At 38.4% G+C, this 16,945-nt stretch overlaps 1 protein-coding gene across 7 annotated transcripts in view; it reads left to right on the plus strand.

The window, feature by feature from the left end:
- MIGA1 (mitoguardin 1) overlaps positions 1-16,945 on the plus strand; it is a 52,707-nt gene that overhangs the window by 29,669 nt on the left and 6,093 nt on the right. For 6 of the 7 annotated variants that reach the window (XR_014025954.1, XM_081323978.1, XM_081323981.1 and 3 more), the window contains 6 exons: positions 11,311-11,411; positions 13,183-13,301; positions 13,446-13,518; positions 14,477-14,563; positions 14,957-15,055; positions 15,352-15,486. Coding sequence is in view for 6 of the 7 variants with exons in the window: in XM_081323978.1 (XP_081180104.1) it covers positions 11,311-11,411; positions 13,183-13,301; positions 13,446-13,518; positions 14,477-14,563; positions 14,957-15,055; positions 15,352-15,486 (614 nt within the window). In the remaining variant the exon portion in view is untranslated. The remainder of the gene's footprint in view (positions 1-11,310; positions 11,412-13,182; positions 13,302-13,445; positions 13,519-14,476; positions 14,564-14,956; positions 15,056-15,351; positions 15,487-16,945) is intronic. The other variant, XM_081323982.1, reaches the window with a different exon arrangement.

Consider the following 16,945-nt stretch of genomic DNA (forward strand, 5'->3'; position numbering starts at 1 on the left):
AAAATCTTTCCAGCACGATTATTTATTTATTCTTTTCATTTTTTTATTCTTCATTCTTCCTTTTTTAGGGTGGAAATTCCTATGCCTTTATGTATGTTTCTTTATATTATAAACTTATGTTTGTATCCTTAAGCTTGCTGGTTGCAAGTCTAAAAGCTTTTAAGTCCCCACCTTAAAACTGGTATAGTGTCAGCCAACTTTACCTAGAAAGGGCTATTTGATAGATTTTCCTATTAATGCATAGTTGTTTTGCTATCATCACAAGCTGCTTTTTAAACCAATGCAAATGTAATACATAGAATTTGGAAACGTCTCTATTTAAAATGTTTGTTATGACCATATTCCTTTTAGGGCCTTGCTAGAAAGAGTCATAGTGATATATTATCCAGGTATTAATACATCTCTTGGATTCTTCATATAGGCTCACTGCGAGGTAATTGGTGTGGACTAAATTTCTTTTAATCTTGGAACAGGAGTGAGCTGTTTAGAGGTCATGTGTTAAATCAGTAATGGGTAAATAGATTTTTGAAATGTAGAATTAGATGCAAGTTTGTTATTGCCAGCTTTTAAATTTATCTCTTTCTTTTATCTATTAAGATTCTTGTTTTAGTAACTTTTAATTGTGCAAAATGGTGAATCATAAGGCAAAATGTTTTGAACCAAGCTACCTCAAATGGGCTAGCTTACAGAATGTGTCCAGTATTTGGCATCCATGACTCCGGTGGAATAATCATTTTGTAAATACATTTTATGACATAATACAAAATGTCATAAAACATCTCCTGCGGTCGATTCCTGATATTTGACTGTGCTGTTCAGTTCGACATGGACTACTCTCTGAATATCTCCCTGAAATTTTAACAAATTTTCCAGTATATTATAATTGTTGAAGACCTCAAGGAATCTGGTAGGGAAATGTCTCTAAAATGATGACCCAATGGTTCATAGGTTTCTAGTAATCCTATAAAAACCTGTCTAAAGAAGGCAAATATGCTGAAAATAAGAAACTACAAATGTTAACCTTGATAGTTATACCTTTATTTAACTATGTTTTGAATGTATAAGCCTATAATTTCTGTTGCAATTGCAGATAGAAATGATCAGTTTAACTTTTCTGAAGTCACCTTATTATTTTGTAATATTCTGAAATTGGCTATTGTCTGTGCTTCTCTCTAAAGTCCTATTTCTGTTAGCCTCTAAAATATTTTTATTTGCCAAAAAAATCATGAAAGTTTTCACTCTCTTCTATTATACCCGCTTAAGAGCCTTTTTCCCCCCTGATACTTTTCTTGATTTCCTTGTTTTCCCTACTAAAAAGATCTTTGGCTTGTAGACTATCCCATGATGATCAGTTTATATTCTGGTTTCTATTGTAATTTTTAGTGACTCCTTTCCTCAAGTGTACTGAAGAGATCTGACCCTCCCAATGTTCCCTTTCAGCTGAATTTTTACCGTAGGTTTTCTAGCTCCCAGTATCTGGGGGGCACAGAAGGTGGTACCAGTAAAATGTTAGCTAAGTTAGGCGATTAGATTCCTCCTTAACAGTTGCCTCAAGGGACAGCTGCCCAGTGGGTGACAATGACTGCAAGGAGAATTAGCAGGCACATGGGAAGGGGCGGGAACATAGCTCTTTGCTCTGAGTTACCTAGCAAAATACCCAAGTTCCAATTACCCCTGCAGCATATCAAGTGGTAATACTGGTATTAATAAATGCCAGTATTAATAAAAGGCTAGAAGTTTTAACACCTAAAGGAAGGGTGTAACTGAAAGGAATTGACAAATAGAAAGAAAAGAACAGGCCAAAATAATAGACCACGGTTAAATAACCCGAAGGATATTTTGAATACATTTCTGTAATTTTAAAAAGAATGTCCCAAATAGGAGCTAGTCAGTGTGCTTGCTTGAGTTAGTGTCCTCCAAAAATAACTCTTCAGTATCTTAGAAGAAATATCAGGAAAATGTTGAAATTTACCACTATATGATGTTCCTTCCTGTCTCTTAAAACAGGCCTTAACATTAAGCAACTTAATGAATTCAAAATAATTATGAACTATTTCTTTTCTGGCAGAGAAGCCCAGTAGGTTTGTGAATTTCATACTGTATATGGGTTTTACTTTTCCTGCTCTCCCACAAATGTAAGGAATGTAAATAAAAGTCTCTCTGAGTTCGTTCATGTTTAATAGGGTAGAGAAGCCAAATACTACAGTCATTACTAAGCCTCTGTTGCTTCATTTTCTTTTGCCGAACTTTTCAAATGTTCTAAAACAGTATTGTGAGATATTCCTACTGAGATCTCTGTGTGTGAATAACTTGAACTTTATTTGTTCTCTTGGGGGATTTTCATTTTTGATCAACTGACGCTTGTAAATTGTGTGTGCTGGTTTTGCGGACGTTGAATGCCTTTTTTCCTCAAGGTTTTGAGGCAGTATCTAGGGAGCCTAATGGATGTTTCTAGGTCTCTTATGAAGTTATTTGTCATTCTGTTCTGGGAACAGGATGCTGAATGAGATATATTTTCAGCCAGACGCATCACCATTTTTTCTTCTGCTCTAGAAATAGAGCAAAACCTTACACCACTTTATTCTTCCTTGAGCCTCAGCCCTTCTCTTTAATTCAGGAGGTGGCAGGCAGTGGGTGGACGTGAACTGCCCAGTTAAAGAGCTAGACTTGGCCTGACGTACTGGCCAAAGTGATGCCATACTACAGGACAGGCTTGCTGCTGAGAATTGTGTTCAAGTGATCAAGCTGGCTGTTTTAATTGTAATAGAGGCTGACAGGGTAGAGAGTACTGTCCTGTTAAGCCATGTTTTTCAAAAGCGCTTTTGGAAACAGGCAGTGGTAGAATGCATGTAACAAAAACGTTCCTTAGATATGTACGGGGATTTAATGCACTGGGATTATAGAGTAAATAATTTAGCAAAGGGGAAGAAGGTCAGGGCAGCTGGGAATGAGAGCAGTGTGTCTTTGGGTCTGGGGATTTGGAGCTTAACTGATTTTTAAGCGTCTTCTATGAATTGGACGTTTAAGCTCTTCCAGACAGACAGCGCGTGAGCATTAGTAGCCAAAAAGCACCTTGCCATTATTTTACCGTTTTCATATCACAAACATTTGCTGACGGATATAAGATGGTAGAAAAAAATAACTTGAAGTTGCAAATAATACCATGTTGTATGTATTCTGTAAACTTGATAAAGTCTGTTTCAGACAGGGCAGTTAAATAATGAAAATCGTTTGGAGCTGGTCCTATTTTTAGACACAGTGTACGTATGTATTTTAACAGTATCTCAATAACTTCTTTTAAATTATTTGTTTCGATTTTACCACAAATAATTACATAAGGGTGAAAATGATAAAAATGTGTAAGTATACTGAAATGGTTGAAGTAGAAACAGAAACTTGGGATGATAGCAGTCAGATCCTAGAAGTCAAAAAAAGGAATGGAATTAATGCTAAAATATTCTTGGAGGACAAAGAGTGGCTAAGACAGCCAGAGAAGGTCAGTATTAAATAATATATTTGATAATAAGCAGTAGGATTTAAAAATTTGTTTTCCATTCCATCTTTCATTTACAAGCTGATCAAATTTTGCAGGATCCTAGGGCACATATATTTGCCTTCATTCGTGATCAAAATTTCCTTTAATTCTGTGGATAATTGTAATCTCTCCTTTGAAAAGATAGATGAAGTAAAGAATATTTGCGTAAATATTAGAAAAATAAATATTAGTATTGAAAGAAGGAAAATGCGCATATTTTTTAAAAAGTAGGAATTCTATGAGAAACACATTTTTAAAAGTATCAACTTCTTTAATTTTGCAAGGAAAAGAGCAAACTTTCCGACTTTAGGAGAATTATTCTGGTCTTTTCAAAACAGTTATATCACCATAAGAGTGGCTTTTTAAAATACTTTGTATTTGTTAACATGATGATCAGAGAAGGGGCGCGTAAATTAAATAATAATTGCAATTAGTAATAATTGCCCCAAAATGAGTAGTAGATCCTTGTGTCTTTTATTCTAAATGCTAAACTTTTTAAATGTAAAATGCTTTATGCATTTAATTAATCAGCCACATGTTATTTCTCTCTGCTAATATAAGTAATCTGATTTTAGGTTACTTTCCAATTTTCAGTTTTATAGCTTGCTTTGCTAGGAGAATAAGCTTTAGAAAATCCAGTGACACTTAAAGACAAGAGGATATATTTGAGAACCGTATCTTCTGAAATAAATAGGGTGATAGCATATGAGGTAACTAACAGTCTCGAACTTTGTAAGAATCTGGGACTGACTGCCTATGATGGCAGGGTGGATCAAGCAGCTGTGCATTCCTAGAGCTTTCGTTTGCTAGTGTCTCTATCTAAATCTCTCTTAAACATTTGTACATTATAAATTTGAACATGTGGACGTCTAGGAAAAATTAACCAAATGGTCTCTGAATAACTCTTGTCTTTGAACTTAAAAAAACTCATTGTAATGAGGAATTACTGTTCTAGCAATTTTGAAATATTTAGCATCTCCTATCTTGTTTTTTTATTGATGCAATGTTTTCCCCATGTAGGACCTGTAGCCATATGTAGAAAATGGAGGAAGTCACTAATTGGAGAAATCTATAACATTCGTTAATGTTGCTGGTATTAGTTAATCAAAGTGAAAAATGCTAGCCAAAAAGAGTGCATCCTACAATCTCCTTCATGTACCTGACTTTTGCTTATCTCGTTTAAGAAGTTGGGAAGTCTGCCAGAAATTAACACAACTGGCTTATCGTTTATGACTCAGAAAATGACTCAGTTTGTTAGCCTAGTAACTTATTTCTAAGAACCACAGTTATGTTTTCTAATAAATAAATATTTCTTCTACTTGGTTTTTTTCTTCTTGAACAAGTTACTTTTTTATTTATTTTATTTTTTATTTTAATTCCATTTATATCCCGCCCTTCTCCGAAGACTCAGGGCGGCTTACAAGCTTAGCAGTAGCCTTCATTCTATGTATATGCCTGCTTGTTAGGGCTTTCACACACACCCCAAGCGGCATTATTACAAAGTCAGCTTTTTAGCTTTACAACTTTGTACTTGTGATATAGTACCATGAAAATAATTTTCAGAAAATATCCAAAATACCATCTCAAATTGTTAAATGTGCTCTCTAGTCCAAAGAATTGACATCCACATAGTTTTTCCCTGTTTTCTTCCTAAAAGCCATTTCAGTATTCTTTATAGGTAAGTTAGAAAAATGTAATTTTTCTAAAGCCTCATGGGAAATGACAGATTGTGCATTATTTTTGTCTCTTTGTTTTATGTACCAATTGTAGTACCAAGATGCTTCCCTAGGCTTCATTTTGGAAACTTTGACTAAAAAGCCGAACACTAAAGATAATCTTTGCAATTTACAGCAGTGAACATCTGTCTTTAGTCTAATGACTTTTTAGGGAAGAGAAAAACAAAAACAGGTTCTGTAACTTAATACTATAGGTCAGAGCTATATGACAGAAACCCAGTGGGTTTCAAAGAGCACTGGTATACTGTAGTTTCAAACATTTAATTCCCCAAAGTGTTAGGAATGACTGTATTAATTTTTTAACAAATTCTTCCTTCAAGATATGGGTGAAAATTTAAATATTCCTGAGTATATAACTTCTACTACTGTCCACATACATAATAAGAAAACAGCATTTTATTGTTGGAAGATTACTGTAAAAAATAAGTAAAAATAAAATTAAAACAATAATTTTAATTTAAAATTAATTTAAAATTAATTTTAAAAATAATATTTTTAATAATGTGGTTTTACTTTGCATGCTTTGGGTCCAAACAGCTGAGAACCTGGTAAAATATTTTATTTATTTTTAAAACTATGCAAAAGATAGAAGGTTCCTAAAATAGTTTATGAAACAGAACAAATACTGTTGTATATAACATGCCACTTTAGGAGTTAATGTAAAAGCTCTCTGATGTGATTAGTGTCTATCTAATATAAATTTATCAGTTAAGATTTAAGGTGAGTCATACTGAAGTTTTCTTTAATGAATTTCCCTCTAAAGCCTAGGATTTTATATTTATATAACACTTAATACAATTCTGTAGGTTTTGATTAAAACTGATAAGTAATGTGTTGTGTATGTAAATAGTTGCAAACAAGGGAATTGCAGACTGCACCGTAGCTAGGTTTGAGCGGGAGATTCAGGTGCAATCATTGGCTGCAAATAGCAAGAAGCGGGAGAATAAACGCCTCTGATTGGTTACAGTTCAAACAGTTCCACTATAAAAGGTTGCAACACTTGACAGTTGACAGTTGACAATTGTGTATTCAATAAACTCGTTCATTGCAAAAACCACTCTGAGTCCTCGTCTATCAGAACCAAACAATTGGCGACGAAGGTGGGATAGACAGAAGACCAGAGAATCGGAGAATTGTTGCGCAAAGGCGGCAAATTCGAAAACGAGTCACAGTCAACCGGCGGCCGCGGTGAAATAGGAAATTCTCCGAATGGCGCAAATAGGGTCCTTGAAGGAATTCGACCCAAACTTCCCCGAGGATTGGGAAGAATACATCGGTCAAGTGGAAGGGTTCCTGCTAGTGAACGGAATCACAGATGACCGGAAAAAGGCGGCAGCATTATTGACGATTTGTGGCACACCGGTCTACAGAATCGCTGTCGGACTGTGTCAACCGCAACCAGTCTCTAGCGTGCCTTATGCCGACCTTTTAGCCAAACTAAAGGTCCACTTTACACCTAGGAGATCTGAGCTCTTTTGGCGCCGCATCTTTGAGAAAAGGAACCAGAGACCGGGTGAATCCATTCAAAAATTTGTCGCTGCCGTCAGGGAAGCCGCAGTACGATGTAAATACGATAACTTAGAAATAAGAATTCGGGACCGAGTCGTACTGGGCTTGCGTGATGAGCAGCTACAAAACAGAATAATCACCAAACCCACCGGCGATCTGCAGGAGGTGATAGACGAACTCTTAACGTACGAGTCTACCGGGTATCGCGACCCCCCCCGCAGTAGCATGGCAGCGGCGTCCGAGATCAACCAAGAGGGCTATGTGGACTGCGGGGAGGTGGACCAGCAGTGGGAAGACGACATCGCCGAAGTCTCAAGGCGATTCGGGAAATTGGCGCCAAGACCGCCCAGAAGTGAGGGGGCCGATCCTAACCGCCGACAACAACCCGCAACTCCGCAAAGACAAGCGACCGGGACACAACGACCATGGAGGGACACCGCAACCAGACCAAGAGACAACGACAGCCAAAACCGGTGCGGCAGCTGCGGAGGCAACCATCCCCGTGCATCTTGCCGATTCCGAAATGCAAAGTGCAGGGCGTGCGGAAAGACTGGCCACATCCAGGCCATCTGTAGGAGCCGCGCTCGTGACAACCGCCTTCACGAAGTCGATGTGTGGCCTGAAGGTAAGGTAACCCCTTACTTTAGTGGCAAAGAGACCCCTAGACCCCGGGTTAAAATTCCAAATCTAGGGGAGGTGGCGCGCGTCAATCGCAGGTGGAAAGGGAAAAACAGCAATTTTCCAGAAGGAAAATTAAAAATCATAGTCCATCTGCAAGGGGTTCCTTGCAGAATGGAAATAGATTCAGGGGCTTCAGTGTCAATAATCTCCAGTGAAACCCTTGAGAGGATTGAACAATTAAGTGGAAGAAAAATTCCACTTAGTTCAACAAAAATTCAATTAACAGACTTTCAAAAAAGCCCAATAAAAATAAAAGGGAAGGTTAGCCTTAGAGTAAAATTTAAGGGATTTAAGGGGGTCTTAGATTTAATAGTTACTGAAGGGCATAGGACTAGTCTAATTGGCCTTAACTGGTTCCCGGCCCTGGGCATTTGGGTCGGGGGAATAAATTCAGTAATTAAAAATAAGACCCTCGAATCAGTCTGCAATGAATTTGCAGACGTATTCGATGGGTCTCTCGGTAAATACAAAGGGCCCCCGATTAAATTTAACCTAGACCCCTCAGTGAAACCTATCAGGCTTAAGGCCCGAAGGGTGCCTTTCGCCCTGAAGGGAAAAATCGAGGCCGAGCTCGACAGGCTAGTAGGCCAAGGAGTATTAGAACCTGTTGAGGGTGGCCTGTGGGAAACGCCGATTGTCACACCCCTCAAACCCAATGGGGATGTGAGAATCTGCGCTGACTACAAGGCCACCCTGAACATTGGAATGAAAAAGCATGCTTACCCGGTCCCGACGGTGAAGCAGGTCCTCGCGACGATCCAGGACGGCGCCATGTTTGCCAAGTTAGACTTGGCGCATGCGTACTTACAATTGACTGTTTCTGAAGAGGCTGCTGAAGCACAGACGATTGTTACCCACAAGGGGGCGTTCCGGGTCCACAGACTGCAATTTGGTATTGCAGCTGCTCCAGGCATCTTCCAAGAAGTGATGGAGAGGACCTTAAAGGGCATACCTGGTGTATGCCCTTACTTTGATGATGTCCTGATAGCTGGAAAAGATGAGGAAATGTTAGTAGAGCGGCTGGAACAGGTACTGGGCAGATTTAGGAGGGCTGGATTGAAATTAAAAAAGGAAAAATGTTCCATTGGGGTTAAGTCCACTGATTTTTTGGGATTCAGGATAGACAAGAATGGAATCCATCCTACCCCTGACAAAATTAAGGCAATTAAATGGGCTCCTGAGCCAAGGAACAAGGCTGAACTACAAGCCTTCCTTGGCTTGGTAAATTTTTACCATACGTTTGTACCTCACAAGGCTGCCATTGCAGAACCCCTCCACAGACTCTTAGATAAGAAGGCTCCTTGGCAGTGGCAGAATAAACATAGAGTTAGTTTTCAAACGTTAAAAGACATTCTTTCCAGCCAATCAACTGTAACCCACTTTATAGAAAATAAACCTATTTACCTAGGGTGTGATGCTTCACCTTATGGTGTGGGGGCTGTGATCAGCCATTTAGACAACCAAGGGATACAAAGACCAATCGCATATTACTCCCGGACACTAACCAAAGCCGAGAGGAACTATGCGCAGATTGACAGGGAAGCATTGGCAATTGTGGCAGGAGTAAAGAAGTTCCATGACTACCTTTACGGTAGGAACTTTACCATACTGACTGACCACAAACCCCTGTTGGGACTGTTTACCACAGATAAACAGACTCCCCAAATCATGTCACCCCGAATGCTGAGGTGGTCCATTTTCCTCTCAGCATATTCATTTTCTCTCCAATACAGACCGGGCAAGGACATGGGACATGCTGACGCCCTGAGCAGGCTGCCTTTGAACATCACTGAGGATGACCCTGCCCCTGTGGGACAAATAATGTCCCTACAGGACATCCCTGACTGGCCTTTAACAGCTAAAGATATAGCCGTGGCAACAAACTCTGACCCAACTTTAAAGAGAATAATGGCCTGGGTTCTAAGTGGGTGGCCAAATGCAAATCCGGATGCCAAGTACATTCCATATTTCAGAAGGAAAGATGAACTGTCAGTTCATTTGGGATGTTTACTGTGGGGAAACCGTGTGGTTATTCCTGAAATCCATAGGCCAGCCATTCTATTAGAATTACATGAAGGTCACCCAGGAATAGTACGCATGAAGGCGTTGGCTAGGAGCCACTTGTGGTGGCCAGGTCTGGACAACAACATTGAGGAATGCGTTGCCAATTGCCATCTGTGCCAACGCTCTAGGCCAGAACAACAACACATTCGTACGCATAAATGGGAGTTAGCTAGGAATCCTTGGTCCAGGATTCATATTGATTTCGCTGGACCGTTCCAGGGGTTAACATTTCTGGTGGTTGTTGACAGCTTCTCTAGATGGCTAGAGGTAGTACCAGTCAGTTCTACGACTTCTGGTAGAACAATACAGGTATTAAGGGGCCTCTTTGCCACTCACGGGTTACCAGACGTAATCGTGTCAGATAACGGGCCACAATTCACCTCTGTTGAATTCCAGGATTTCCTCAAGGCCAACTCGATTAAGCACAAGACATCAGCACCCTTCCACCCATCCACCAACGGCTTGGCTGAACGTAATGTGAGGACCACGAAAGACGCTTTAAAAAGGATCATCCGAGGTGACTGGCATCAAAGACTGGCCGAATTCTTGCTGACCCAACACACGACCCCATGTACTGCCACGGGCAAAAGTCCAGCTGAAATGAGGTGGGGAAGAAGACTAACCACCAAATTGGACAGGTTACACCCTGACAGACTTCCACCAAGTGCTGAACTGGACATGCCTAATAGAACATTTAAAGTGGGGGATTTAATCTGGGCTAGAAACTATGCACCAGGGGACAAATGGATTCCAGGGGTGGTTACTGAAATTTTAGGTCCCTTGTCATATACTATTGAGGGGGAAGGGAATAGGATCAGCAAGAGACACATAGACCAGTTGAGGAAGAGAAATAGTGGGTGCGCACCAGAAGAAGGGAATCTAGGCACATTTGTGGGGAACAGTACATCTGGGTTCAGCGATAACAACCTGCCAGATAGTGGGGTTGCAGAATTGCCTAACAACTCAGTCCCTGGTAGTACATCTGGGTTCAGCGATAACAACCTGCCAGATAGTGGGGTTGCAGAATTGCCTAACAACTCAGTCCCTGGTAACCATCAACAGCAATCTAGTCAGTATGATTGGGAAATACCCCTGCGGAGTAGGCCAGGAACAGATGATCTTCAAACACAAACAAATCCACAAAACAGCAATAGGGTAGCATCAGAGCCAGTTAACCAAGAGCACAGGTCCAACGGAGACAATCAGCCAAGCAGACAATCTGGTAAGGGTGTCCCTAGCAGCCAGGGCAATAGATACCCTTCTAGAATCCATAGGCCACCTAAATACTTGAAGGATTTTGTTCATAAATAACAACAACTGGGGGGTAAGGGGTGTTGTGTATGTAAATAGTTGCAAACAAGGGAATTGCAGACTGCACCGTAGCTAGGTTTGAGCGGGAGATTCAGGTGCAATCATTGGCTGCAAATAGCAAGAAGCGGGAGAATAAACGCCTCTGATTGGTTACAGTTCAAACAGTTCCACTATAAAAGGTTGCAACACTTGACAGTTGACAGTTGACAATTGTGTATTCAATAAACTCGTTCATTGCAAAAACCACTCTGAGTCCTCGTCTATCAGAACCAAACATAATGCCAGCCATTTTATTTTTGTAGCATAATGTATGGTTTACCATTGTATCTGAGCCTATCAATATTCAGAACAGCCATCTTGGAAAAAGCAGGCAATAAATTAAGATTAAAAATAAGATAAAATAAAATTAGTCATAATTGTTGGGCTTGTAAAAAATATTCAAAATATAATCCATGTGTTTCCTCTTTTTTAAAGGTAATCAAATGGATAATACTATGAAAGATATTACAGATGAATTCAGTCTGCGAGATACTATAAGCATTGGATCAACAGATTCATTTGTTTCAGCTGCTGAGGTATACTGAAGCAATATTTGTTGTCGCATTGTGTTAATTATCATGCACCTGAGATCTTGTACTCAATTAATCAATGGCTTCTGCTGATCTTTAATTAAATCTCCTAGAACACGGATGTCAAACTTGCCACGTCACGTGACATGTCGTGACGTATTGTGACTTTTTTTTGCATTGCCAGAGCTGCTGTGGGCACGGCCTCCATATGATGCAACTGGCCCGCGGGCTGGCAGTTTGACATCCCTGTCCTAGAACAAAATGTCTTGACAAATTATACAGATTCACAGATATGTGAAGATTAATTGTGATTGTCTGACATTTAAACATTACAAATATTCATAACATTTTTCCCCCCATTCTGTCCGATTCTCAGAGACTGCGTGGGCAAGTACCTGCAGTTGTCTTGGCAAGGTTGTTTTTTTTCAGAATTCGTTTGCCATTGCCTCCTTCCTGAGGCTGAGACTGGCTATGAAAGTGACTGGCCCAAAGTCACCCAGGTGGTTTTGTGCCTAAGGCGGGACTAGAACACATGGTCTCATGCCTTCTATCCTGATGCCTTAACCACTACTCAAACTGGCTCATTCACCCTGGAATGCTTTCTATATGGAATAGGAGATTTGCAGAATGCCATTATGAAGGTGTTCTTCACCCAAATCAAGTAATTATTCATCAGGCTATTTCTGACTACCAAATTGCTAAGTTTAATAATGATTGTAAGGTTTTATGGTTTGGACTTTTACAGGTGGATTTTATTACGTTTCATTACATTACATTCTTGTCCTGGAATTTACTTTGGGAATTCATTTATTAAAAGGCTTTGATACTTTTCTTTATAACAAAAGAATCGCTCTTCCAGTTATGCAATTAATGACACAAAATAATAATGTTTTACTTTCCCCGTTTCTTTGTCCCTTCTTACAGACCACTTAAGTCACTTAATTTACTTTGAACTTTTGAGAGAGAGAGAGATGTGTAAATTAATCTCTAATTCTTTTCTGCATTTAGCGTGGCTAAATGTCCCTATTTTGGGGAGAACAAAACTATTTTTGTTGTCCAAGAATGTAATTTTCTGCCTTAATGTACTGTGGGTGCTTATTTCCCTATTCTTAATTTCTCTTTGTTCTGCTGCTTTTACAAAGTAACGTGTCTGTTGTTAAGGAATTTGTTGTGCAGAGGTCTCCTTGTGCTACCAAAGAGTTGCACAGACAAGGAAGGGTACTGAGAGGAGCAAGAGTCACACAAGAGTACACTGAGTTGTAAAAACAAAAAGTAGTTTACTTTAAGGTGGTGTAAGAACAAAAATGCACAAAAATAAACAGTCCATGTCACAAACAATAGCAACAGTCCAAGGAGTAATCCAAACTACAAAGTCTTCTTACCCGTCCAGAGGTCAATACACAGTTCAGGTTTACAACAGTAGTAAACCAACAGCAGAGCAAAAACAGTAATAGTAGAGAGCAGTGAATTCAGAGAGAGAGAGAAGTTATGTTCCTAGCTTCCTCTTATGGCCATGAGAACAATTACACACCCATTGGCCAATTAACTTCTTAAAGACATAACATCATGGTTAATATATTTTCAACCCAACATTGTAGGCTAACACCATATGCCTAACATCTGTGATCCAGGAGTTACCCTAATTTTTCTTTCACATATTTGATTTTCATAATTATCTGTAATTTAAAGTGATATTGAAAAGCAGGTGCCATTCAAAAGATTACAAAGGTGTTACGTTTGCGAAAGTAACTTGGTAACTAAAACTTTTTTTTTTTAGCTTACAGAACATAAAGAGAACCGAAACTACTATCATCTGGATTCGCTTTGCCACTGCCCATTATATGAAGAAGCTTTGCACATGGCAGAAGAGGGCAAGATTTATTCACGTGTCTTAAGGTGAAAATGTCTTTACATTTCTGAAAATTCTTATGGCAGACTTTTTAAAACACTGTCAGAACTTTTATTGATTGTTTTCAAATATGTCTAAATGAAAGTGCCTGTCTGTGATTATCTTTCAAATATTATTTATTTTGTGCATAGGACTGAAATGTTGGAATGTTTGGGAGACAGTGACTTCCTTGCTAAGCTCCACTGTATTCGACAAGCTTTCCAGGTAGAACTCTATGAGACACATTTTAATTCATCTTTGTGCTACTTACGGTGCGTCTCTATTAAATTATTACATAGAGATTTGTAGTCAGAACTAAACAAGTTACATAATCAGTATTATGCAGTTTTTGCAAGGTACAGGTTGCTTAGCAACAAAAATTGGACCTATGACCTGGATTCAAAGTTCTGACATTTGCTTCCCCTGTGGTCATATGACTGCATTTGGGGTGCTTGGCAACTGGTCTGCCTTTACGGCCGTTTGTAGTACCTCATGAATATGTGACCACAATTTACAATGTTTTTGCTGAAAATCAGCTTTCACCTCCGTTTCTAGCAAAAAGTTTCAAACATTTACAAAGCAGCTAACTAGAGTGTTTAGAAAGTTGGCTTAGTTCATAATCAGATGCTATTTATAGTCACTATCGGTTAATGTTGTTTAAATTTAGTTACTTCCAAGGAAGTTTAAAATACTGGCACATTTGGGGAAATCTCTACCATTCGTTCCCTTTCCAAGCACATATGTAGGCTTTGTTTCCAGCCCTTAAGGATGAAGTCTCCAAGAATTTCATTATGATTGACATTTTTTTTTCTGCCATGGTTCATATAGTAAATTTAGGTGCATGCTTATTCATGATTCTTGACAAAATTATAGTTGGCTGGGGTCATACACTATGTTAAAACATAATCTGTGGACTATATACCCTAGTGGCTTTGTTCACACAACAAGCTAAGCTAAAACCAAGCAAATTACATGATGGCTTAGGGCATTGTGTGAACACGACCATAGATTCCATTCCCCTTCTTGTTAAAATAAGTTTACTCAAGAAGATATTTAGTGACATTGATCTGTTTGAGCAATAGGGCCTAAAACTTAGATAGATTTGTGCATTTGGTTTCAATTTTGAGTTCTAACAACTTTCACTCATTTATGCTTTTTTTTAAAAAAACAAAAACAAAAACAGGTCATTCTGTCAGACTCTGCAAATCGAATATTTCTTGCTGAAAGTGGCAGAAGAATTTTATGTGCTTTAATTTTGAGAGCAAGAAAGGTAAACCTATTTTGTTTTAATAACTGGTAGAGTATATTGTCACAGGTTTGATCATTTAGTGCCCTTATAACATGAGTTAAAAAACAAATATTCCTATGTTGGAAAAGTAGTATCCTGCTTTTAAGATTATAAATTTGGTCTACATGTGGCAGTGATTGTTCATATGAGTTTGTGGTTATATATTTCCAAAATGTATTCTTTTGCATGCCATTTTCTAAAACATGTACACAAAGTCAGATATCAGAATATACTATGCCTTATAGTGGGATACTCTTTATTTCTAGATTACCCTTTGACTTACAAATAAATAATGATGTCAATATTAAGGCAAGAATGAAAGAATCCATATAATATGCATGCTATTTCTTCAGAGTTTTCTGTTCTCCTTTACAGAATCCAAAGAAATTTGAGGAAGTATTTGATGAAATGATCTCTTTTTTAGAACAAGCAGATCAATGGATTCATACTGAAATGGAGTTGGCTGCTTATGGGGTGTGTACAGTATATTGTTACTCTCTGCTTTCAATTAAATGTTTTAACTCTTTTTTTCTCTTGTTTTGGCTCTAGATAGCTATAATTCCTTACTGAACTTTATTTTGTTTATATTTCAGAAACTCTGTTATCATTATCTGGTCTATTTATTATTTTATATTTACTAAGTTTGAACAAACAATTTATTTAAAATGGCACCAGGATTTTTATTGTAATTTATAGCTTGGATTTGTTAATGATTTTTCTTTTTTTATAAATGTGCTCAGTGCCCTTTTTAAAATTTGATCCTCATGTAGGTGAAACACTTAAATTTTTATGATGTTGTTTTGGACTTCATATTAATGGATTCTTTTGAAGACTTAGAGAACCCACCCATGTCTATACAGAATATAGTTAATAACCACTGGCTGAACTCTTCCTTCAAAGAAACTGTAAGTCCATATTTGTTTCACTCCATGCTTCAATTGTACCATTAACTGGTAGGAGATGTCAGCTCCATGTATTAACATCAGGCTGGGACCCAGTTTGTGGAGAGAAGTATTTTTCAACTTTTTCAAGTATGGATAAGAGGCAGTCTCTGTAGAGTTCAGGTCTTTGAGAAAGCATTTTTAAGTGGTATGAACAGGATGCTGGTACTCCATTGAGAAAGAAAGAAAGAGGGATATGGTTCTCTTGGATCCCCCGAGAAAAGGGTTGGGGTGTATTGGTTCCCAGTAAGATGAGTCATACTTTGAATGAAAGCTTATTGTAGTGCTTTCCTTTTCTTATGTAATGTTTTCAAAATAGCTATGGTTGTGTTTTCTTAGTTGATTTAAATCTCTCATTTTTTTCATAATTTAGGCCACATTTTTATATTTAACATCCAAGTATAAAGGATCATAGCATTCAATAATTTGATATGCTACATGTGAAGAAATGTCATTAGGCATCTTACACAACGGTCTAAAATAAATAACTGTTTCTCTTCTACTTTTTGTTATGCTCCAAGTCAGTCAATATGTCCCTCATTTATGATTTAAGTGTGTTGGGATGTATGTAAAACCAATATTGGAACTGTGTATAATCAGTCTTTCCCTATATTCTATTCAGCATCAGATCAGGTTAAAGGGTTCGGGTTAGGGATAGAGTTAGGCAGGTTAAGCAACCACCCAGTCATCTGTGGCTGATGAAGAGAATCTTAAATTTGGATGCTGATAGCAATATTTGAATTAGATGTACAGTAGATCAGCTAAAGATGCTATGGAGTGGTATTTAAAAATGGCCTTGGGAGACAGAGCAAAGAGACGAGCCAAGGAAATAGTCAGTTGAAAGACTGTAGCAAGAATATGGACAGGGCAAGAGACTTAGAGGAAACTTTCCCTAATTCCTTGGTCTGTAAAGGAAATGGGGAAAAGATAACTTTCAGACCTACAAGCAGTGGTGGGATTCACATATGTGAACAACCGGTTCTCTGTGTGGATGCCACTTCCAGAAGTCCTTTCTGGGCCTGGGCAACAAAAAAGTAGCTACTGGTTCTGTCAAACTGGCTGAATCCCACCACTGCCTACAAGATTTTGTTATTGCAGCATTACAATAAGAAGAATTAACTCATCTGGTCCTGTTCTCTGTCTGGTCTAATTTATAAGGCTAGTGTGTTATTACCTTCATGGCAACCATGACCTTCTCTCTCTCTCTCTTTGTGTGTGTGTGTGTGTGTGTGTGTGTGTATACATACATACATACACATGCATACACCAAGGTGACATTAAGAACAAATCACACTTTAAATTTTACTTTCTCAATTGGACAGGAAGATAGCATTGTGAAGATGTCACATTTGACATTATTGACATTATCAAAACAGTTTGAGATTTACGAGTGCAATAAATAGTCTGCTAAAGGATGTAAGTT

Source organism: Vipera berus, assembly GCF_964194415.1.
Source record: "Vipera berus genome assembly, chromosome: 3".
Classification (NCBI taxonomy): domain Eukaryota; kingdom Metazoa; phylum Chordata; class Lepidosauria; order Squamata; family Viperidae; genus Vipera; species Vipera berus.